Source organism: Taurulus bubalis, assembly GCF_910589615.1.
Source record: "Taurulus bubalis genome assembly, chromosome: 2".
In the NCBI taxonomy this organism is placed as follows: Eukaryota; Metazoa; Chordata; class Actinopteri; order Perciformes; family Cottidae; genus Taurulus; species Taurulus bubalis.
In genome coordinates this window covers 13,332,697-13,358,506 of record NC_136590.1, presented here as the reverse complement: position 1 = coordinate 13,358,506, position 25,810 = coordinate 13,332,697, and the positions used below count along the sequence as shown (strand labels likewise).

Genomic DNA, 25,810 nt, shown 5'->3' with positions numbered 1-25,810 from the left:
CCAAAAATACAGAAAGGTGCTTCTCTAATAATAATGTGCCATTTATTTACATTTTCTGTTCCTGATTAGTTGTGTGTGGAGGGGTTGTGAACTCTTTTCTTCTATGAATAATGTGTGTATGACTAAAACAATATACATAAAAAATTAAACATACTCAAAATAAACAATTATTTATAGCAAGTATCACTAAATTTTATTAGATTCACCCTTGACAGTGTACACATATTCACTGTTTGGCTCGTATCATTTCACATTCTTTGCTGTTCGGCTTCTCACTTCTTGTCTGGGTCTGTGGCAACTGTGGGATGACAGGACAGACGATGGGAGTTAGATTTCGTAGAAATAATCCTAAATTAAATGGCAAGTATTGTTTTTCATATCAACATTCAAACAATTCAATTATGTTGCAGCTGTCATAACACCGTCAGCTTTTGGCTTTGAGTGTGTATCACATAATCAAAACTAACCACGTAGTCGTCTCCATTCCACCCAACAAAAGAAACCCATCTTGCACTCATATTACCAATGCTCCCCCTCCTCCATCATCTCTGCCCTCACATCCGCCTCTCATCCCCTCTTACCTCGGACGTCCAGCTTGCACTCCACTTCGTCCGCGCCCAGCTCATTGACCGCCATGCAGGAGTATTTGCCGCCGTCGAAGGTGCCTGGCTTGCGAATGTTGAGGGTCAGCACTCCCTGGTTGTTTCGCATCAAGAACTTGGGATCCTGACCGATGATCATCTTGTTCTTCATCCAAACAATCTTAGGCTGAGACGTGATACAAAAGCCAAATTAGTAAATAATCAGGTGCAACAAATCTAATTCTTAGATAGAATATTTTCTTTTCATGCAGGGTTGTTTGATATGAAAGGCGACTGTTTGCATTTTACAGGAAACTTCAGACTTTAATTTCTTTATGAGAACCGGCACTGTCAGCCTCCTCTTGTAACTCACACTCCCCCAGGCTATTTTAACATGCATGTTTACCTTGGGGAAGCCTTTCACGGAGCAGCTGATGGCGGTGCTGTAACCGGCCACTACGGATCTGTCAACCAGGGGCTGAGTAAACTTGGGCACACACAAGTTCTCTTTCTCCTTGTAGGGGTTTCTTTTGAGCTCAATACCTATGGAGAAGGGTGCGAGGGAAGGAAAACATGGTCAACCCCCATAAATCAGAGCAGACGTGGCACATTTTACTTGACATCTCCAATAACGGTGTAAAGTGCAATCCACACTACAAACAAATACTTGTATTGCGCGCGCGCGCACACACACACATACACACACACACACACACACACACACACACACACACACACCTGTCTTGACAATGGTAGCTGTGTTCTTGCTTAAGCGTGCCTCGTCGCTCAGGCCGCAGAGGTTTTCACTGTAGACGCGGAACATGTATTCATTGCCCATGATCAGATCTGAGGCTGTGCAGTTTGTTCGTCTGTTGTGCTCGTAAACAGTGAACCAGTCCTGAAAAGAGAGGAAAAGGTGAACCACAAATTGAGCATATAAAATAAACCAAGTGTCAACTGGCAAGGAGGTGATCTCAGCTTCATGGTTGAGCTGCAGGCCCTAAAAGCAAGTGACTGTAGTGTTGATCTACTACCTCTGCTTCCTCTCTTACCTTAGTCTTCATGTCTGCCTTCTGGATGGTGTATCCAATAATCTCACAGTTGCCATCATCCTTGGGGGGATCCCACTCCAGAGCTGCATTGAAGCCCCAGACGTCTGTCACCTTCATGTTCAGAGGAGGTCCAGGTTTATCTGAATGGAATAACAGATGTTAATTGAATTTCAGTTTTGATTCATTTCAGATTGTCCAAGGGGTGTGAATTATTTCTTAAACTAATAGTTCTCGCTGAAATGCAGACACTGACAGATAAAGTAGAAACGGACATCCCGAGATGTAGAGGCCTGACAACCTTACCCACAACTCTGAGGACAAGGCTGGCTCTGTCCTCCATGTTCTCGATCTGCAGCACCAGCTCATACGTTCCAGAGTGCTCTCTCTCTGCTTCGCGGATGAAGAGGATGCTGTCCACGTTTGAGTTGCGGACATTGACCATCGCAGGGTCAATGGGTTTACCATCTTTGTACCAGGTTGCGATAGGACGGGGCTTACCCTATAAGACAGAAAAGTAACCCATTAATCAGGATGAATGATAGCTTTTGATGCAATATTTAAATTTCCAAAATGATTGAGGTCAAACACTCTTTGTTTTTAAGAGCTAGATGGTACCTATTAATATATTAACTGACACAATACAACACAGAAACATAACCACTGTGTATGTTATAGGCTTCTGTCTATAAGTCTTGTTGAGCCCCAAGGCATTTTTTAGGATTTAGCTTGAAATAGCATACCCAAACTAAAAAGGGTGTATCTCTGCAACAACAAAGACTACTTGAATAATTTTGGTGTTATAATAAAGGCAACCCTTGTGAGCTTTTGGTCAGATGTGTAAATATTAGTATATATGTTGCTGGCTAAGAGTAAATAAAGATTGAAACACAGACAAAATAAAAGTTCCAGGTCCGCCTATAGAAAAAAGCACTTTCAGGATGATTATCTCCTTGAAATGATGCTTCACTAAGCCCTGAAGCTCTCCCAAATCATAGCACAATATGTGAACAGTCTCTCTGCACTGTTTTCACTTGAAAAAGTGAAGCAGAACAAAGTCAGATTGGGTAAAGTACAGAGAGAATTCAGGCGAGGTTTCCAAAATTTGCATTTCGGCACATTTCGGCACATTTGCGCATATTTTCGCGCATCTGTGACATTTGAATTTTTTCATTTAGCAAACCTTTTATTTCACTTGTATATGACTTATGATGTTCAATAAACTTGCATTAGTGGGGATTTACTGAGGGAAATGCATTTTTTCTTATATTTGCTATTTTCTCAATTTTTTTTTAAAATTTGCTGACTTTGGTTCATATCTCAGTGATGCTTTGCAGCAGAGGGATTTGGTGAATAGATTTGGAATCTGTGTGGAATTGTCTTGCTTTTTACTATTTGTCTTTTTCTGATAGCATTTTTCTGATAGTGGGCTGACTTGTGACAAAATTATAACTATTTTATTTTATTAATTATTTTAGTTGGTGTTTGAGTTGTGTTGAAATGGCTGACTAATTATTGTAGCCCATGTTCTCTTGTTTAATTTGATGTGTAGCATCAATATATTTGTTCATGATTATTGTAATGTTTTACACAGTTTAATTAAAATTTAAAAAAGGACCTATATAGGTCCATTCGGGGCTTAAAAGGTTAAAGGAAAAGGAAAATCTGCTGTTTCTAATAGTTTAACTACTAACTAAACTAACTAAAGTAAGCTGGGTCATAAAAAGGGCACTCTCATTCAAGTTAGCATTGAACTAACACTGACTAAAGGTGGAGATTAAAAAAGAATATCAAAAAGCAACTGAACAAGAGATGTAATTTCTTCAATGCAGCTCCCTCTGGAGATACAAAAGCCTTTATAAACCATTTTCAGATATGCATTAACACCTGTAAACAGTCTCCCTTTAAAAGACATGGTGCCTATATTTGTTTAAGTATATTCCACTCATGTGGTTTATTTGTGTACATTGTAACACAACTTCCAATGCAATTATGAAAGATGAAGTTATGAAAGATGTTTCAAACCTGGAAGGGGATAGTCAGGTTGATCTTGTCTCCAACTTTCCTGATGTACTTGGTTCTCAGCTCGCGAGGGAGGCGGATCTTAGGATACTCTATCGCATGAAAAGACATTGTAGTATGAAGCATTTGCCTATACAAACTATTACTCAATATGATGTGTATACTGTTCACAACTTATTCTGACTGACTCACCCATGATCTCACGGATGGTGACGGGCTGTCCCAGCACAGCTGGAGGACTCTTTCCAGCGATGTTTACTGCCACCACCCTAAAGTTGATCTTCTCTCCCACGGGGAGGCCACGCACCACATATCCCTGCCTTTCACAAAGCTCCTGGTTTGCCACCACCCACTCAGTGTCTGAAATAAAAAAGAATTACATGCAGTAAATCACAGTAATTGGGAATTCAATCTTGTTGCTTTGGAGGTTTTTGTTGTCTTATTACATATTATCATTATGATATCATTATGCATATAAATTCAGCTGTCAAAAACATATCCTTAAGTTATAATTTGATTCAATAATGTATTTAAATTATACGTGAATACTCAAATTTTTGCAAACAGAACTGTTGGGTTCATCACCTCCTTCTTTGCAGTATTCAATAATGTAGCCATCCAGGCCTCCAGCTCCGATCTTCTCCGGGGCCTGCCACTTCAGGGTGCACGTGTTGTCTGTCACATCATGCACTGTCAGACGTATTGGCTCGCTAGTTGCGGCTGAGGGTGACAGAAAGAGAGACCCAAGAGAATCACTGAGTTGACAGAAGATGAGGGCTGCACAGAGGGAGGAAGCTAAGGGAGACTCAGTAAAGATGCCTGCGATTACGTACCAATAGGCATGAAGGGTTTGGAGGTGAGACTTGGCTGAGACATGCCAATGCTGTTGATGGCAAACACCCTCATCTCATACATAACACCTTCAATCATCCTCTTAGCCTCATATTCAGACGATGCATAGACATCAAAGTTGAGCTTTGTCCATCTGGAGGAGCCCTTCTTCTTCCTCTCCATGAGATAACCTGATGGAGAAAAAACAGAAACATAATTTAAGACACCCATAAACCCTAGTAGTGCATTACATATGAAAAGGTTAAGACACAGTGTACACTTTACCTTTGAGTGGTGCACCGCCATCAAATACAGGAGGATCCCAAAGGATGCTGGCACAGTCCTCTCCCACTGATGTGCATCTCACATTCTCAGGGGGGTCAGGCACATCTAAAATAAGATGACAGTTAGTTTTAACGTACATCAGAAAGGTTTAAAATACATATCAATTATTTGAAACTGGTGATGTGTAAACCACATGGCGGCACATCAGTTACTGCCAGTTGACATTGTCCTTTAAGATCTTCACTTACCCACAATCTTCACAAACAGCATAGCCTTGTCCTCTCCAGCAGGGTTGGTAACACAGATGGTGTAGTTGCCCTCATCTTCTCTCTCTGCCCCCTCTATCACGAAGCAGCTGAGGTCTTTCCTGGCCTCCACCCTCATGCGCCCCTCGGTGTCTGTAATTGCCTAACAAAAGGGAAATTGCAGAGTCTAAGCGCCTTAGGTAAGTTTGCACTCGTCATTCAAATCGGCACAGAAAATCTGATGTGTTAAAGAATCAATACGCAATTTCATCTTAAGGAAGCAACTTCTTGGTCAAGCAGAGGAACTAAACAGGTTGAGGTGTGAAAATTAAATTAAGGTTAGAAGCCACGTAGAGCAGCACACTGGCTAAACAGAGAGGCTTTGGGGCAAATAACAAAAGGGCATTCATGAGACAGTTGAGTTGACCAGAGGGAGACGATGGCAGCAGTTAAGCTAACCAGAGGTTGCCAGAGCATTATAGTGATGTGAAACTGAGGCAAATTATGAAGCATGGAGTTATCACACTAGGACACAGACATATCCTGTTTCCAAAAAGGGCACCTGGGCAGTCTGACTGAATACAGACAGTCTCTTTTGCACCCCTGTGCCCATATAACTGCCCGTGGGCACAAACATTCCCATTGGACGGGCTGATGTAGCAGTTAAACTAAAGCCGAGTGACAGAGACACAGAGGGAGAGGAGATAAAGAGCACAGAATCACAAGGTCGTGAAAAGGTAAGTGACCCTTTACTTGTCCCGTACTTACTTTATCTCCTTTCGACCACACAACGGTGGGTGCTGGCTCTCCTGTTATCTCCACATCCAGGCGGAGCTTGTTGCCTGCCACCACAATGATGGTGTTTTGTGACACCATGTTTCCGGTGGTGTCCAGGTGGATCTTTGGGGGATCTGGTTTGTGTACAACATACAAAGAAAGAGTGCATGTGGAATTGGGTTTCGGATATGACGATAAGAGAGTTAAGAGAGATTTCATATATTTGTGAAGTGAGGTAATGCAAGGCTCCTACCTACCTTGTCTTGGCACGTAGTCAACCTTAATTTCTGTTTTGAGAAAAAAAAAGGAGTTGACAATATTATGTAGGCTGCTGATGATCAATTAACACATCCAAGATAAAACCTTTGCGGTCATTCTTTCTTTCTCACCCAAGAAGTTGAGTTTGGCAGATATGGACAGAGCATATCCGTCAGGAATAAATGTGTAGTCTCCAGCATCCTCTGGCTTCACATCCTCAATAAGCAGGCGATGAAACCTGAAACAAGAAACACAGAAGATATGGTGCAAAGGAAAGAATGACATACAGGCAAACAATTCAAAATGTGTTTGGTCCTTAGTCAAGACAAATATCCCAAAAAGACATTTGAATATATTCATTGGTCCTTGTACCTTCCAATGTGAGTCATTTTGATGCGTTCGGTTGGCAAGACCTCCACTCCGTCTTTGAACCACTTTCCTGTGACCTTATCATCAGACACCTCACACTTGAACAAAGCCTGGTCTGTTGCCCTGACTGTCAGATCGGCAATGTCCTGCAACACCTCCAGTTGTTTTTCTGAATAAGACATTGGAAACCACAAGAGAACAGTTCAGGCTGGAGAGAAGAGTGTATGCAGGTAGTGGCGAGAGGGAGAATAAGGTTCATGATTGCAACATCTTGACACCCACTGCCATGAGTTGTTAGTTGATTTGTAAAGCGAGGCTTTAAGGCCTTGGGCCAGCAGTTAAACTCAGCTGCATCCTCAGCACTGCATTTAAATGACAGAAAACCCATAGTAAATCTATATAAAATAAAGTCTGTTTTTAAAACTCTTCATACACTAAAACACAAATTAGAATATAATATTTTCTAGTGTTACCTTCCACCTCCAGCTCTCCTTTAGTATGACCCCCGTTGGTCCAAGCATGGTACATTCCGATGTCGTCCAGCGTGGCCTCCAGGATGACAAGCGTGTGCTTCCTTCCATCCTTCTTAAAGCGATACTTGACAGAGTCTTTGTCTTTTAGAAGCTCTATATCCTCAAAGTACCTGGAAAATAATAGAAAATTAGCACATCTTTTTTTAAACACGTCACTCCTAAATATTTGATGCTTCATAGTAACAGCAAGCATGAGTCTGATGTAAATTTGATGAGGTTGCCACTATTTAGTGGCTGTTAAAATCTGCTTTGGAACATATGAATTTCCATATTCAACTGAGTGAAAGAAAGATATCTGTGTGCGCCAAACTCGATTGCGCCATAATTGCTAAATTACAGAAATACTGACCACATGACGTGGGCGCCCTCCTCCGACACCTCAAGCTCAAACTCCACTCTCTCTCCAACAACCACATGATAGTCATCCATCAGCTTGGTGATGGTCACAGGAGGCTCTGGGAGGAGCAGAGAGGGGTGTCATGATCCATGCATTTAACAGGAACTCAATGCTATTGATAAGGTTTTCTAAAAGGTTTACAACCTCACATGAATTACACATTTTTATTGCTGATGAACTGTCAAAAAGAAAAGATGCTGCACCTTTGACAAAGACCTCTGTGAAACACTTGTCCTCTCCAACCACACACTCATACGCAGCATCATCAGCCAGGGTTGCCCTATTGATGGTGAGTGTTCTGACGTTCCCGACTGCCTCCATGATGTACCTTAAAAAGGAACAAATAAATTAGAAGTATTCCTTTATCAAGCCAGTGATATATTTTAGACCAAATCTTTTAAAATAATTATATTGAGAAAAAAAAAATGTAGGTCTTATTTGAAATATAGGCCTAACTTAAGGTGATGTTGGATTTTTTTTTAAAGATTGACACATCTAATGTGTAGCCAATTTGAGGATTTGGGCAGGTGTATTAACTCTCCCCCCACATTACAGGACATATACAAACAGGCATAGTCACATATCACTTACCTATCATGGGGAATGCCAACTACGTGCGACAGGTATGTTTATTGTTTGGTGTCAAACTTAACAATAAAATTTTTAGACTGAAGCTCTTGTTTGGTCCTATCACTTCTGGGTTTGCGGTAAACACCAATATTATTAACGTGTAGCAGTCAGGGAAGAACATATTTCCTATATTTGTTGCGTTTAAAGTACTCAGGGTTTACAAGCACCTGAGGGCAGTGAGCCCATTTTGCAAGTTGTTTACCTCCAAAATGTTTGCTGCTTGTGTCATTTGACAGTGAAGCTTCATCTTACCTCTTTGTCGTAGTTTCTTGCTGTGTCACATTAATCTAAACCTGTCCTGAGTCCAATTGATGTCATGTTTGGGTACTGAACCGCCTATTATTGATAAGTGCTTGTGTAATACAAGACAACCTATTGCCTCTAACCTAATATCTTTATTTATTTATGGGCTTGAAAAAGAATTCATCGATATGCACTCAAAGCTGGCCCTCGTGCATTACTGTTGTAGTATTGGCGCTAGGCAGTGTTGCTACGTTCACATTTTCACCTGAGCCATAGATTTTTCTCACATCCAGGCCTTCAAATGCAATGAAATTAGTTGTTGTTTTTTTCTGTGGGGTGTATCTGCATTGGTGTACGTAAGGCATACGATGCCTTGGCATTGAGCCTGGCTTAAAGGGCCAGCATGAAGGATTTAGGGTATCTTTTGGCAGAAATGGAATATAATATTCACTATATTTTCATTAGTGTACAATCACCTAAATCTAATTATTGTTACTTTTAAATATCTACGAGTGTGTCGTCTTCACGGAGACCCCCATGTTGTGAATACACAACATGGAAAAAGCATACATAGACTATTTATAGTGTGTGCGTGCGTGCGTGCGTGCGTGCGTGTGCGTGTGTGTGTGTGTGCTTGTGCTTTAAAGAATGTACTTGGCTGAGGGTTTGATTTCCTGGCCATTCTTCAACCATTTGACCTGCACATCCGGATCCATCACCTCACACCTCAGGACGATCTTCTTGCCCTTTTCCACAGAGTAGCAAGAGTCAAGCCTCTTCAGGAAAGCTGTGGTTGTGGACAGAAAAGAAAAAAAACTCATCAGTTAGTGAAAACCTTGCTTCTCTTATTTTCTGTGTCCAGTTTCATGGAGCCCTTCCTCTTGCCCGTTTCCCTCCCCAGCTGTCCTTACCTCTCCACATCCTCTGAGGTTAAATCTGACTTACCCTCGCTGTGCTTGGGCTCGACGACCTTCATCTTTTTCAGACGTTTTAGCATGCCCCTCAGGTCAGTGATGCCATACTCAAAGGCAATTTTCTCATACTCGCTCGGATGGGCACTCTTAAGCAATTCCCACACGTCGATCTCTGGTTCCTCTTTTACCTTCTTCCTGTTAGTCAAGAGAAAGGAACAGTTATGCAATTGATACTGGAGAAGCACAACTGTTTTCCTTCAAGGACACAGTCATATTGTGTGCTCGCTATATTTGCAAACAGTGCCTAGCTTCTCACTTCTTCGCGGCTTTCAGCAGAGCACTGAAATCCAGATTTCCGTCGTCCTCACCAGCATCCCTGTGTGTAAATAAATATACAGTATACATAGAGTGTAAACAAGATCAGGCATACCATCTGACATGGCACATTTACTTTACTATACCGTCATCTACCACCTGTGCTGAAACACACACACACACACACACACACACACACACACACACACAAAATAGTCTATGTATGCTTTTTCCATGTTGTGTATTCACATATTCCACTGGGACAGGCTGAAATGCAAACCGAGGTGGCCTTACGCTCTCTTGAAGGTAGAAAAAATATCGGCTTGCGCCTCCTCCTGTGCAGCTGTAACAAGAGAAGTTGCAGAGAGCGCACATTAGTGCTGGATCAGATCAAAACATCAGCACGTATGGAATCTGTGAGCAGCCATGGCAGGACAGAGTCCGTTTTCACTCACCCTCAACAGAGATCTCAAAGCTGGAGCTGTCACACTTGTCTTTTGCCGTGACCTCACACCTGTAGCCCCCAGCATCTCCAACTTTCGCCTTGATGATCTTCATTTCATAAGTATAGATCTGGGGGGAGAGATTGCTTAATTACTTCTTAGTGTCTTAGTTATTTCTAAAGGAAGAGAATCAGATTCTCTGTCGAACACAAACCTTAGTATTCCTGTCATACGTTTCTTTAAACTGCATATGTTTTCCAGCCTTGCTGCCGAGGTCCAGCCACTTTCCCTTCAGCCATTTCATGGTGGGTTTTCTTGTCAGGGTGGTCGAATCAACTTTGGCTATGATAGTGAGATCCATTCCTGCCATTTACAAACAGCAATTAAGTCATATGACATTATGTAACCAGCACACATTGTATGGATAGCTCCTTTTTTCTGATTCCTTTGCTCCCAGACTCTAAGGAGGGGGCCTGTTCATCATATGCCGTATTCTATCCATTCGCGTTTCTAACCTGCAACAGCGGCTATATATTCTGATGGCTTCTCGACGAAGAGCCCAGTGAGCTCAGTCGACCCGGACTCTGAAAAAGAGGAGAAAGACATTAGTTCACTTACTCTGGAAAATAAAGCCCTTCATTGTTATTGGCAATGTCCTCAGTGTGCAACAAACCAAAGTGCAAATGACACAGTAACATTTTGGGACATTTTTATGAACAATTATGAAAAGATCTGAATCACAGGACTTACACACAGACTGCGCACATACAATATATATGACACACAATACACACTAAATAATAAGCAACATTTGGCAAAAAAACACTAAAAGACAGATGGAGAAGTTTGACAAGTAAAATGTTTCTGGAAAAATATACTACTGAGGTCATTTAATTCTATGTTGTTTTTTTTTACTGTTATGTCTTGATTTGTTAGTATTGGTATTTTTTTATTGTTTCGGTTTTTACCATGTAAAGTGCATTTAAGTACCTTTTTTATTTGCTCTACAAATACGTATTATTATTGTTACAACCAAATATTCCCAAACTAGCTTTCTATTAAAGCTGTATCAAATATATCAAAACCCGTTGTATCATTGCAGAGTGAGGCTTTTTCCATTCCATTATCCAAACTGCTTGTTCTATTTAGGGTCCTGAGGTCGCTGGACCCAATACCAGCTGACATCGGGCGAAGGCAGAGTCCATCCTGGACAGGTCGCCAGTTCATCATGGGGCATAGAAACAAACAACACATTCACACCTACGGGTAGTTTAGAGTCTCCAATTAACCTGAGCTGCATGTCTTTGGACTGTGGGAGGAAGCCAGAGAACCCGGAGGGAAGCCACGCTGCCACGGGGAGAGAACATGCTAACTCCACACAGAAGGACCGCCCGGTCGGGGATCAAACCCGGGCCCCTCTTGCTGTGTGCTAGCCACTGCACCGACGTGCAGCAAAAGTTTAGCTTATCTTCCCAACAAATGCATTGACTGTTATTATTGCTTATCACAAATGTAACAGCTTCCTATAGTTTTGTACATGATTTTAAGCACAATTAGCCATGTTCTGACTTTTCTTGACAAATTACATTACAAATATGTGAAGTAAATGTGCTGGGCTATTGTTTTGTGCTTTTGCATTAAAATAAAAGGCACATTACTTTATAGTGGGTTACTTTTCTATATTGTATGCTGCCTGTACATTTTGTAACTTGTTCCCATACATTTCCCCCCCCCCAAAATCATAAGATGACATGCTCTACTGTATGTACAGTAGCAAATTAATTAAAAGAAATGAGCCATTGGACATTTGATGCTTCAGAACACAAAGTCATATGACCAGGAAAACACTTCAAGAGTGCAACGTGGATATGTTTCATGTATTCAGGCAAGCAACAGTTCCAGTGACACATAATTGCTTAAGCAAAGTATCATAACCAATTAGAAGGTCCAGAATGCATTAATGAACCCTTAGTGGGCTAAATATAAATCTTCTAGCAAGATCAAGTGCACCTGTCGGGCTCCATACATCAGCACTTACTTCCCATATCAAAGATTTAGCATTCAAGGTGCAAATCAGTAAACACTCCATATGCCATCAACATTGTTATCCAATTGAAGTCATACTCTACAGTGCAAGTGTTTATTTATAGATTTTCAAGAATCCCTCTGTTCATTCTTTGGCCTCACAAATCCAAACAGTTGACATTTTCATTTGCCATGACTTTTGACTAATACATAACAACTGCATTTCATAACATCACATTTGCATGCAGTATATGTGCCTCCAGCTCACTCTACCCTCCGCTGCAGGGTTTGCTTTTAGGAAAAACAAGCATCCCTGTTCAACATATGGAAGTATAACAATTTGCAGTTATACTGTACCATAAGTCTGTGTAAAACTCTTGAGGCAAGTGAACAGCAATTACAGAATGATCATTCTGTCGAATTATTACATTAATACACCACACAGTGAAATACAAACCAAAAAAAGAAAACGTGAATGTTATCAATCAAAACATAAAGTAATCAAATGTGTTGATTACTGCACTTTTAGTCACCAAACTTGTGATAAATTGAAATAACCATGATTACTTCTTTTGGACTGATATTGCAAGGGTACTTGTCACTAACACGGCAATTACTTTACCTCATACAGAGCACCCGGGGCTGTCTAAATAATATAGACAGACATATAATACTTTGTATCAAGTTCGTCGGCTTTCCCTCTCAAAATACCCTAAGACGAGGCAAACTGTACATTGATGCTCTAAAGATATTTTGAGGTGCCCCAAAAAGGCAGGTTAGTATTTGTATAAGCCGGTTCCCATGACTAAAATTGGATATGAATGGCCTGGCATCTAGACTGGTCTGAGTTCTGACCAAATAATAGTCTCCTCAGGTTTCCCTCTGAACTTTCCTCAGCTGCTGTTTTTGGATTAAGCCTAGCGTGCGTGCTAGCATTGCTAGCGAATCGCTATAGTGTTGAATTAAATTTCCGCACCATGTAAAATTAGCATTTTGCAAAGCTTGCCAAAGAGAAACAGCTGTGCTCCCACCGTGGGAGGCTCATGGCCGATAGAGACAACCACAAGGTGTTTGTACTGTGCAGTGTTTCCACTTGCTGAGCCCTTTTACTTCTTTGTTTCATGCTCCAGTTTTCCTCTAATCATGCGCTGCCAACGTGCTTGTCTTTTCTTTTCACTATATGTGTCGCAGCTTATGCTGAGCTCTGCCTGGTACATCTGCAGAACAGTATACCTTTCTCTCCTCGGGGCACCCAATGCTTCTGTACTGCAGGAGGAGCTTGCAGAGTCTGACTTTCGTGAAGGGCATTCATGGAACAGCGCGCAGTGAGATGTGCACATAAATGCTAAGAAAAGATAAAGCTTCCCAGACGCATCACAGGACTCATTCCACAAATACTTTATGGATGTGACATCCATAGCAGTAACCGAACTTAACATTTGGTGATCTCACCCTGACTGCTTGATCTCTCTTTGCTCAGCGGGTCATATTTTAGGGTGAGTTTCAGTTCACCTCCCCAATATAGCGGTGTGGTTGTGAGGACACAAACCAGCTACGCTGCCTTTGGAAGAGTTTTTGGCTAAACCCACCTCTCGCCTACAGAGCCGAAGAATGCAACATCTCTCTCCCAGTGGAGAAAGTGGGGAAAAGATTATTATTGTCAGTTTTTCCCCTAAGGCTCACCAGGTACAGGACATTTCACATACAATTTGAAGGGCACCACAAGAAACTAGCAGCCTTCAGCTCCCTGATGTCTTGGCACATCTATAACCTTTCTCCATTCAATCCACCCCTTATCAGTCCAGATAAATGGCAGATAGTCCAACACATCACTCTGAGAGCTGTGGCCTTGAAAGACCCTGGCCAGAGAAGGACAACTTTGTAACATGAATAAAAGTTCTTGAATTTCACTAGTAAAACCTGAGTTGCATAAACATTTTTGGATGGCTGACTTCTGAATCACACTGCATTGCAGTGATTTACAACCATGGTTTAGTCTTTGGCCATCAGATAGAGGATAACACCTGACCCAATATGTCTTCTCCTACAGTGCAGTATGGAAGCATCAATGTACTGACTGAGAGATCTTGGATGACCTCACTGCTTGAGCCCTCCTTCCCATTTCCCTGTGCAACACAATGATAATACAAGTGTCATCTAATCAGATGACACTTGGTATGTTTGCAGCAACAGCTGCCATTGTTCCACAATACACACTCCAAATAAAGCACAGCTGTGTTTCCATTCTCATTGTTTAAATTGCCAGAGGGACAGAGGCAAATGAGAGCTGGTATCATAGCTTGCAGATGGAATGGGATGAGCAGCACTCTTCACATGGGGAAACAATTCTGAATTGCTAAAAGGACATTAACAGCATAATTTGTCAGTGAGATGTATGAATGAGACAATACTAACATCACACACTAAACTACAGATGAGACCACGTTAGTCCACATCTTGTTTCCCTTTTTCCACAGACGAGGATATGGTGAGTTGTAGGCCTGAGGTGTTGCTTACTCTGAGGCTAACAACTTTTTTGGGGAGATTTTCATGGCATCTGTAAGATATGAGGGTTGAAGCAAGCGGAGCTAACCTGCTTATAGTATAGCAGCTATGCTAGCTAGCAGCTCTGTGACAAACCACTGCAGAGAGAGACTTAAACAAAACACAATTGCTGTTATCTTTGGTAACAGTCAGTCAACAATTAAAAGAAAATGTAAAAGTTCTCTACAGAGCAAACTAAGCACCTTGTTTTCACAGAAGCCAAAAAAGGCTTAAATATAACTATGGGAACCACATTTTCTTTCTTGTAAAAAGCCATTGTAACTGTTTTTCATGCCGTCATTTCAGTCCAAATTGAAGTAGTCAAACATATTTCAAATAAGAGGTCCACTTAGCATTTCATATATTATGTGACATCTTGACTAGCACATAATACCAAAATTATACATGAACGGAAAACACTCAAACCATACTTTTGGAAGGGCAAAAGTAAATAATTGACAGACATGTCACTATAAACATTGCTCTTCCTTACCATCCCCATCAGCTTCTGAATCTGCTGCAGACAAGGAAGCAAACTCAACTGAAAAAAGCAGCTAGGAAGCAAATGCTTTTTGCAGGTGACGTACAATTGCAACAGAGACCAATAAACAAAAAAACAGAAGCACCATGCACCATCACATTTAATAAAAAGTTGACTTTGACACATTTACTCCATGCAATAATAAATATATACGTTGATGAATACAACACAGACATATCTACACTTACAGTAGAAACACCTAGAAACCAGAACTTAAAATACAATATATACTTGTATACTGCACGTGGAAATACATATATGATACATGTATACATATATGTTGCAAATAGAAAACCAAACCAAGGTTACGTTTACACATAGCATATACTATAAAGTATATTTCAGTCCAGTGATGACAAAAAACACAAGGCATTCGACATTTCTAATCCTGTTATTTTATGTATGTCATGGCAGCATATCAGTCATTGACAAGCATATTTTTAATGTTTTCATTTAATTCAAAGACATTCAGTTTGTATATGAATTCATGTATTTTTGGGGTGTTAAAAAACACATAACAAAACGGTATGCAGGTCACCTGAGTCAAACGTAAAGGAGCTTTGAACAGTCATGCAGATAGTGTAATTGTCACACCGAGTGGCACATGTATGCACTTATATGTGAATACATCTGATGGATTATATAGACGGACATATTGAACCAGAACATTCAAAGTACAGGATTCTTTCTTACCTCCATCTGTGGGGAGTTCATCTAAAGAAAATGAATGACTGCAATTATTCACTATATCTAGTCATAATTGAGGGTGCTGAGGCAAAACGTAATAGAAAAAGTGTATTATTCCCTGACACTAAGAAGTGCCTACCATCTTTATCTTCCTGCAGTTCAGGCAAATACAAATCATGGTTAAGTGATTGGAAACAGGAGGATCTCCTGATTAACTCCACTAAAACATGTAAACAGATACTGTATGTGATCATACATTACATGCCCACAGTGAAATGCAACCTAAAGGGCATTGTGAGCATTCACAGATGTGGGTTGTTTTGTAAGTCAGTATTAAAATCCATATAGATGGCCGGTCTTGTCTGTCTCATACATATAGATAATGTATGTACAATCTAACAAGTCCAACATGCAAAACAACTCAAAAAGAAATTCCACTCAAAAAACACCAAAAAGGAAACAAGAAAATGAATTCCCATTGGGCAGGTCATCAACACAACACAACAGAAAGACATGGATTGTCACTGTAAGACACGTACATGTGCAGAGTGCATGACATTAGATTGTTACAACAAACTGAGGAAATACAATCTGTTGCTGCACACTCGAGATGTAGTTTCATATGTGACATTCTGTAGGCTCACTAAGAAACACAAACACGCTGAATGAAAGTAGCATAATAATTGCATTATCCCCCTTCAGCGGCTTCATGTTGTCTCGTATGATGTGATTGACTTATGGGCCTATCACCTTGATTCAGTAATTGTTCTACTTATTATCTATAGCAAAACCACTTGTTCTGTATTATTCAGATAATTACCCAGACTGATGCACAACACTCAACTCAAACCCACTCCATGTCACATAATAACACCATGTGAATGCACTGAATCACTCAAAGTCCCAAAAAAGGGGAGAAAAGAAAAAGCCAATCATTGTCCCTCACCCTCTTCCGCTGGCTCCTCTGGGGCTAAAATTAACGGATTTTTGTTAGACATAAAAGGGAAAGTAATACCGCGGTAGCCACTTTGGAAAACACATATATATTAATACACCCCAACAGCTGAGCAAATGTATTGCGTCAGTGTGTAACATAAAATACAGATTGGTATCACATGACTACACTCAAATTTGGCTTGTGACAACCAACGCCTTTTGCCCATTGTGCCGCCTGTGCTGTTCCATCATCTGAAGACAGCTGAGTTAACAGCTTCAGTAACCTGATGATCTACAGTGCAACATATTCTCTGGGAAAATGCCTGAAGGTAAACATATAGAAACATATGCATGGCATACATTAGTTCAATTCAAAGTGTGATGAAGAATGGTGCATGCTGATTACACACCCTCAGAGTCAGAGTGTTTGCTTGACACGGACAGTCGACATGATATGTGAGCAAGAGTGAAAATGTGAGAGCCAAAATCAAGTGACTATGTGATGGCCCATAAAAGGTCAGTAGGCAAATGTGTGGAGCAGCTGACTTACCCTGCCCCTCCGGTTTATCTGAGAAAAAGAATAAGGAGATGATTAGAAACTGTATTTTTACACATATTAACAATATATCTGTTTTAAGTTTTTTGAGAATTTGCTTGTTATCTTAAATCATTTTGAGTGGTCATGGATCTTGATCCATATTTTTCTCAGTTCATCATATCTAACTGGATGTTTGTCTGAAACTGATGTCATTATATAAAACTGTTATTTCAGGAATGTTTAGAGTACATCTGAAACTGGTAATCTTAGTCCATACATCTACAATAGGCCTTTTACCAACCAGGTAAGAGGACACATTCAGTGAGACGACAATCTTTGAAAATTCTATTAAGCCGCATTGCCTCTTATTTGATAAATTCATTGTCCCATCTTCACCTGTTGGCGAGACATGTTTCTATGGCCCAGCTATAGAGGATGAGTGGGTGGGGTAGTTGAGGCCTAAATCTGGTAAAAGGAAATTCTCAACTGAAATAGATGCACATAATATACCCCACTCCTCAGGTATCTCTCTGGGGGCCACTGCAGTAGCAGCTAAAGGCCAGGGACGGTGTCTGATGACCTCCCTGAAGTCATGCCACGTTCTTTCAAGTTGAACAGTTTCCTTGAATAGTCAACCCACTTGACCTTGCTTGCTTTTCTGGTCACTTAAGGTTTGTCTTAAATTACATGAATTTACAATGTATTCACTTGGCTGTTAGCTAAAGTTAGACAAGTTATATATATCGTTCTGTAGGCAGACTCTGCACACCTGCGTCCTCATGAAGACAGCTGATATCTTATGAGCGCTGTGTTTGATGCTATACATTTGTGTACAACTATGTTTAGCTCATATGGCTTCTTACAGAACAGAAGTCTCTGAACACTAAGTAACAAAACAGTATTGGCTTGTTGCTTTGTCTGCACAAAGAAGGAAAACATTGGGAACTTGAAGACTTTGGTATAAATACGAGTGTAAATCTGCATTAATATCTGCTAAGTCAATGCACTTGGGGTGATCATCTCCAACACATTTTTGGTTATCAACTTCTGCAGAGCTGTTCCTCACAGTTTAAATGCCCCCCCTCAGAGACTGTCCATGGTTTCATATATTAGCAAAGTTGTAAAAGGTGCTGTAGATTCTTCGTAGATATACTTGTTTTTTGTTTATTTGTTTGTTTCCTTGTGGGCTATTTTTTTTTTTTACCCTGTTCCTTATTTTGTTTATGTATGTAAACAAGCTCTTTGTGGTATTATATTCTGTTCATATTTATCTAAAGTGATGTTACGTTTATTTCTGGAAGCATGAGTTATGCATGTGTTTTATATTGTTTGTAGTTGCTCTACTACATCCTAAATATATTCTTGAGTTCAGTTGAGGTACTGCAGGTCTTGACCTCACTTTGTTTACCTTTCCGTGTTTACCACTGACAGCTTGATTTACAAAGTGTGTAATGACCCAGACATAAAAAAGGTATGGGGCAGTCTGACCGTTGAATATGTTTTGGTGTCTTTAGACAGCATGCTAAACGGTTTATGAAGATATCACAGCACATCATTTAATAGTTTTTATCTGCTATAAGCAACAGTTTGTAGTGTGTGTTTGTAGTCACTTTGGAGTGTGACACAGGCAGAGGTGTCAAGTAACGAAGTATTTGTACTTCGTTACTTGACACACAATTTACTTGTCTCACAATTCTCTCTGCAGCTATCCTTATTCTATTTTTTAGATCTAATGCCGTGTTCACACCGGACGCGACGCGAATTTGCGGCGCGACCAGTTTACATGTTAAGTCAATCCACAGACGCGCTGCGGCGCGAATTTGCGAATTTGCGAATGTGCGGCGAGATAGACGCGTTGGAGGCGGCGCGAACAGAACGTTTGACCTGGGGCGAACAAAGCGAAGGACGCGGCGCGAATTCGCGTGAGTTGAATTATCCCAACTCTGGCGGAGAAATCGCGTGACGCAAAGTTGCGGCAGCCAATCAGCGTTGAGAATCAGCGTTGAGAAGCTCTGCCCGTCACCACCGCCGTCTGTGGAGTTTACACAAAAAGTATAAAGCAGAACTGGTGGTTATTTCCATGGTGGATGGCATAATCGGTATCGTTTTACGGAGATACGCGAGACGCTGTTCCTGGAGGAGTCGGTGAAATTCACCGAGCTGTGTGCGGCTACGGATGATGTTATGAACCCAAATACGAAGGCGTTTCATGTTCCGACATGTTTGGGACTTCCACAACAGATAAAAAGCAGAACTAGTGGTTATTTATTCTATGGTCGATAGCGGAAATGAAAGCTTCGTCGCTTGTCTCTCACAGAGGCAAGCAACAGAGCTAAGCCACGCCCCTTTGGTCGCGCCGCAAATTCGCGTTTGGTGTGAACACCCTCTTTCTACTCGCGCGAGTAAACTTCGGCGGTGGACGCGGCGCCGCAAATTCGCGTCGCGTCCGGTGTGAACACGGCATAAGAGGAGAATTTCCTCTGAGCTATCTTGCTTTTATTTGTTTATTAATTGTATAGTAACGAAGTATTTGTACTTTGTTATTTGACACCTCTGCCTGTAGAGTATTTATTTTTCAGACGACTTTTTACTTCTACTCCTTACATTTTCACGCAAATATCTGTACTTTCTACTCCCTACATTTTAAAAATAGCCTCGTTACTATTTCATTTTGGTTTGTTTTCACTCCGGCTTGTCATCGTTCAAAAACACACACAAAAAACCTCTCCGCCCCGTTGCCCACAGATACGTGCGCGCGCACACAGGTGATCGCTGAGCACACACACCAGCGGACAGAGAGCGTCGAAAAATATGTCGCGTGAAAAGTAGACCACTATATCTGCGTTTTAAACGCTCCCGGGGTGAAGATGCAACAGCAGCTCTCCTGTGAGGAGCAGCGGAGTTCTCCTCGCACCGGAGCAGCTCTCTGAACCTGGAGCAGCTCTCCTGCTCCAGGTGAAACGAGACCAAGTGCTCGTGTCTTCTCCCAACAATGAGCTGCTGGCTTCACATATTACAAAAGTACAAAGTACACGGATAAAAGACTAAGTCAATAATAAATACATGGACAAATGCCTGTACTTTCGGGTAAATGGGTACGCCGTTAACAGGTTACGCTTGCGCATGCGCAATTTGACGCGACGCCGTGAGCTCCGTGAGCTCGTCTTTTCCTGCTGTTGCGTTTCTCAAAATAAAAAAACAGATCTAAGCTCAATATTGAGCATGAATTGAGAGAGGCCGTATCAAATCTACAACCCCGTTTATAACATATGTGTCGAGGAAAGCAGCTCACTGCAGCCACTAATACTGATACAACCTGATGGCTCACATATCTGCACTCATTCTGTTTGGCAAAAAAAATCAAAAGCTTATTGTTTTCCACAATGACCTATTTAGTAGTAACTAAATATGAGTAATTTTTTGCACAGATAGAACTTACACAAAACATTGTCTGATGGGGCAATCTGATTTACTTGAAAGTGATTGCAATTGTCTTTATTCTGTTATTGATAAAAGCACAGATAAGTCACACAATTATGTTATTTACAGAAAAAGTTTTGAGAATCACAGCTTTAAGTGTTTGTTACATGACGTAAAACTGACATTATGATTAGAACATAAATATATCCTTTTAAATATAATACTGTTGAAGAAAATCATCATATAACAGTTTGATTACTCTACATTTGGATTCATGAGAAAACAGTTTATGTAACTTGTTATGATGAACTTTTGGTTTCATAACAGGTAGCTCCTAGAGATTAGGAAGTTGGCGATTCGTAGAAAGAAGAATGACTGCGTCGTGAAACAGAATTGTGTGTTCTGCCAAAAGGTTATCATGATCCAACCGAAGTAAATCAAATGCGTGGCCAAGTTCTTCTGTAAACTGGACCCCGAAGGTGTGTGTTTCAACCAAATGGTTAGATTGGTGGAAAGTGATCTAAGAGGGCTGCATTTACACTATAAGAATACGCTGAAAGTTCTAATACATTGGACTTGTTGAATGTTGCCTTGTGCTCATTAAAACACTTCCTGCCAAATCAGCGCCCTTTCTCGTCATTTTGCCACAAAATATAAACTTTTATTTGAGAAAATGTTATTATATTATTATTATTGTTAGTATTTCATATTAAATTTCCATACCTTCATTATATCAAATGTTATATTTCATTCACTGTTGCCTCATTTTGAATAAAGAAAGTGATGGGTTATAGCTGTGAGATGTATTTAATGTGAAGAACGATATCAGACAAACATTATTAATAGTCATCATTCAACAACAATTAGAACTAGCATTACATCTTACGTTTGAATTTTTGTGATGGGTTTTTCTGTTTGTATATTGCCTTTATTTGTGGTTTATTATCTGAGAGAGGCTTCATTGTTCCATCATGTCAGAGTTGTTGTATCCTCAAAAAGATAAACAACGTCTCAGAACTTGTCTGGTTCAACTTGCCCTCATCGTGTTTTTTCAGGTCATAGTGATGGAAGGAATTGCAACCATGAATCACACCTATAGCTTCCAACCACTGACTAGAAAACTGTCATGTGCTTGATTGAGTACATTGGAACAACATCGCATTGAGGGCCTGATGACCATGAGTGAACTTTCTGGATGGAAGTGATAGATGTCTTACATGTAATGATTTATCTAACATGAAATTGCAAGGGGCTTACAACAAAACCGAATACACTCGGGTGTGTGAAACTCTAATCGTACGAGGAATGGAAAATAAAAACGTGAAAAAGGTCATGGGTGAGTATTTTTAGCTGTTAGCTGAGGGCGGGATCTGGCTGCTAAGTGAAGCAGGACAGAAAACCTCTCATCTCGCTTGTAAATACAGACATCGTTCATAGAGTGGGAAAATAAGTGGTGTTAGACTCTAAGTTAAGGGTGAAAATGTTTCATGGGAGTGTAAGACACATAGAGTTGTTGAGCTGTTTAAATCCCAGTGGCTGGCTATCTGACCCCCAGTTTGGCTTGGAATGAAAGAGAGGTGGGAGGTGCTGACACACAAGGAAAGTGGGATCATATCCACATTACAGGGATTAACTCTGAGGCTGTATATGGTAAATAAAAGTAGTGCCTGGCAATGTTTCTGGGTTAAAAATAAAAAGGACCTGGCTTAGATTTACAAAACGATCTGCGCCGGGACGGCTACAGAAAAAAAACAACCAAATAATGCACAGTACAATTTGGGAGCAATGCGCAAAGACAGCAAAACAAGTCCAGCAAAGCCCATAACATTTACTGTTACAGCATGGGCGGTGTAGGGATTAAATGGAGGGGTTTGGGCTCAACACTCTTCCCACAAGCTTGGCCTGTAAAACTCAACTTCTCTAACAAACTCATCTGCTATGACTTTCGCTTATCTGTCTGCCAAATGACACTTTTATGGGAGAAAGAATATTGAAAAAAATATATACATATATATTATCTTAAAAGGAAAATGAATCCGCAAAATAATATGAAATGAAACTTTAACTTTTTTTTGTTTGCCATTGTTTGCCTTTTTTAATATAATATACCATTTTATGAATCACACTTCTATGAAAATACAGGTTTAGGGGTAAGGGTTAATGTAATCATTAACATGTTTATTAGTCCACTAATGTTGACTTTTGTTAAAAAGCATCAAAAACTGTTGTACTGTAATTCAGGAAAGAAAGTCATAGTAACAGAATTAAAACAAAATCCACTGTGAATATTGTATTAAAAATTATATAGTATTGACTTCTGTAGAGTACATGAAGCTAGTCAGCAATATAGCTCCCATGAAACATAAACTGGCCCGCCATACAGTACAGAAATAGTACACATGTAGCTGCAGGCAGCAGTGGTACCTTCTGTACTTGCTGTATAATGTTTGTGGAAGCGTTTCAGCATGATGTAGCCCTCTCTGGGCAGATGTCACTAACATACTGATGATGTCATATCAGCTGGTTGTGCTAATTTATGGCCTTTAACATATTCCTCATTAACAGATAACAACAAGGAGCCAAATAGGCAGAATGTGTGTCTTTATGAGATGGCCAATCTGTTCAGCCAGTCATTGAAATGCCACATGAATCTTTAGCAGCATGAGCCAAATAAACAGTCTTATCATTTGTAGATCATATTTTAAAGTATTTGTTCTATTTTGGTTCATTGCCATTGTGATATCAAAACTTTAACTTTATTTTTTAATCTAATTTTACATTAAACCATTTTAGTTAGTCTGTTAAACGCGGTTTACAACTATTATTTCTGCTCTCAGATGAGGAGAAGGGGTATGAAACTGTCTGCAAAAATGAAATTGAACACGTGACAGTAAGCGTTGAGGTCATCTGATATTTTTGTTTGCTTCAGTTGGGCTGCAAAACACTTTTGTGGTTCAGATGGGGAGTCTTATGACCTGGGAGTCTTATGCTCCTAAAGCTAATTATTGCCTCCATGCTAGAGTGAATATTAAACTAATCAACTTTGATCCGTTTGTATCTTACACCACAACAGCAGGCATCCCGCTCTCAGATGCATATAATCTCCTCTTCAAAACGAAATATACATATATGTATTTGCATCATTTCATTCTTTTTATTACAAACTATACATACACACAATGAATAAATAATTGATGTTAGAGTTACACCACAATACAATATTTTTAAGAAATCTGACATTATATATAAGCCATCAATTTCTGCAACATCCTCAGATATACAAGTAATATGTAACTATTGCAAGCAACTATATCTCCAAACAAACCAGGCAACCCATATTCAAGCATCCACTTTACCACTGTAACTCTAAACTAATTAAAATGAATTATGCTTTCACAAAAAGTATCTGCATACCTGCAGGGACTGGCTCAGGCATGATTATTCCTGTGTCTCCTCTTTGCTGCTGCAAGACGGAGAGCTTGTGGTGCTTATTCCTTTTATTTCTTCCCTCTCCCTCTCTCTGATATTCAAATCTCCTCTGGCACTCAAGTCACCCACACCCTCCAGTGAGCGAGGACTGCAAGAGACACTGACGACATCCCTAAGGAGTTGAAAAAGAGAAGCACTCTCTGAGAGCGTGAATGCAGAGACTAGACGGTTTATGATGACATTAATGGACTGACTAAACCTGTTAAGCTCTAATTGCTGCAGAAATGGAGAATACACTGAGATGACCAACAAGTAACTACATTTTGACACTTTATCCGGTGCCTGATGTTACACTAATGATTGGATCATCACCTCTTCAACCCACATTAAGAGCAGGATTTGCAAGTAGTTTTGTGGTTTCTTCTAGCATACTGGATACGCAGACAACTAAGTATTTGAAAATCAATTTATAATACGTGCTATGATTGATGCTTGACACACCTGACACAGCATCATCTGATCAAACATGGGGCAGGTTATCAAACATTGCATATTATTTGCATCCATTACTGTATTATTAATGAATCGGCGAACGTAATGGCCCAAAGTTCACCCCACTGTATGTGTTCATAGCGCTCTGAGCACAGCAACAGGTGAAGTCATTTCACAAAAAGTGATGATGACATGAAGCAACAAACTGACGCCCGGCCCTTGCCTCTGTGTGATGCACTGCAAAAACATCGAGCTCAAATGACGCAGCGAAGTAGAAACCAATCATATGTTTTTGTTCCGGGGTTAGGGTTCACATCTCTGCGAGAGAGCAGATACATGCATTGTAGAAAAATATGAATTTAGGTCAAACTATAACAAAACTAAAAATACTCCATTCCAAGTAAAAGTACTGCACTCAAAGTCTTACTTAAGACAAAGTACATACATGTAATCAGCAAGATGAAATTAAAGTATCGACAGGAAATTCCTATGTAGCTAAATTGACTGTGATTATTGTAGGCATCAATAATTGTTGTTTGGTAGTTTAATCTATAATAATTCATCACATTTAGAAGCTCACACAATCTTTAGTATGCAATATATTTGTCAGAAAAGTAGCCTCAGCGGTCAAATAGATGAACTAGAGTAAAAACACATTTTTATTATTTAAACTTTTTTTAAGCTCCAAATTGTACATCGGTGCAGTTCTTGAGTCATTTAAGGACTTAGTTACATCCAACCCTTTCTGTTTGATTTCCCGGATGCAGCCGTAATACTTCTAAGGTCCTATTTGAAGCCGGTTGACAGCCAGACATGGTCAGCTGGCCTCAGTCAGTAACTGTAACTTTCCTCATGTTACTCTGTGCAGAAGTGTCTGCCTCGTTCTCCCTGGCATCTCATGGTGAATATTCAAGTCTTCGGCACGTCTTCATTACCGTTCGTCATCTCCTCCTTCATTTGTCAGAAATGTGCATGAGCCAGCAGCAGGAGCCACGTTGGAGAAAAGTCCCCCTGCTGGGGTCAAAGTGTGATTCTTCGAATTTGGAAGGCATGTCAGTCTACAGGGACCACCAGACGGGTGTATCTATAGCTGCAGGGGTTGAAATGTCTCTTGAAAAAGAACAGGGATAGAAAGAGTAAGCAACATGTATCGTGCAGGAGATGGCGAGTTGGACTCTGATGCAACTATTCATAAAGGAACATATTGGTTTAATATGTTCATGATCATCCCAAGTCTCTTCACTCTCTCAGGCCTTAAATATTAACTATCCAACCTATCATGCTACTACTTTAGACACAAAATAAT

General features: G+C 40.3%; 1 protein-coding gene across 2 annotated transcripts; it reads right to left on the bottom strand.

Moving 5' to 3' along the window:
• Positions 1–154: 154 nt before the first annotated feature.
• Positions 155–24,041, bottom strand: mybpc2b (myosin binding protein Cb). Of its 2 annotated transcripts, XM_079237171.1 has the most exons (29): positions 23,998–24,041; positions 17,176–17,193; positions 15,696–15,716; positions 10,408–10,476; positions 10,107–10,255; positions 9,905–10,022; positions 9,744–9,792; positions 9,451–9,510; positions 9,166–9,329; positions 8,875–9,007; positions 7,551–7,675; positions 7,300–7,405; positions 6,891–7,060; positions 6,421–6,586; positions 6,180–6,286; positions 6,048–6,077; positions 5,782–5,924; positions 5,017–5,176; positions 4,769–4,873; positions 4,486–4,674; positions 4,238–4,372; positions 3,845–4,012; positions 3,656–3,744; positions 1,937–2,132; positions 1,634–1,773; positions 1,320–1,479; positions 988–1,124; positions 582–768; positions 155–298 (listed from the first exon to the last, which is right to left on the bottom strand). In XM_079237171.1, exons 1-29 carry the CDS (start codon positions 24,017–24,019, stop codon positions 273–275), a joined length of 3,342 nt encoding a protein of 1,113 aa, XP_079093297.1. In that variant the 5' UTR covers positions 24,020–24,041; the 3' UTR covers positions 155–272. The 2 variants fall into 2 exon arrangements, with proteins under 2 accessions (XP_079093297.1, XP_079093298.1); XM_079237172.1 differs by lacking the exon at positions 15,696–15,716 and having other exon boundaries at positions 23,998–24,034.
• Positions 24,042–25,810: the final 1,769 nt, after the last annotated feature.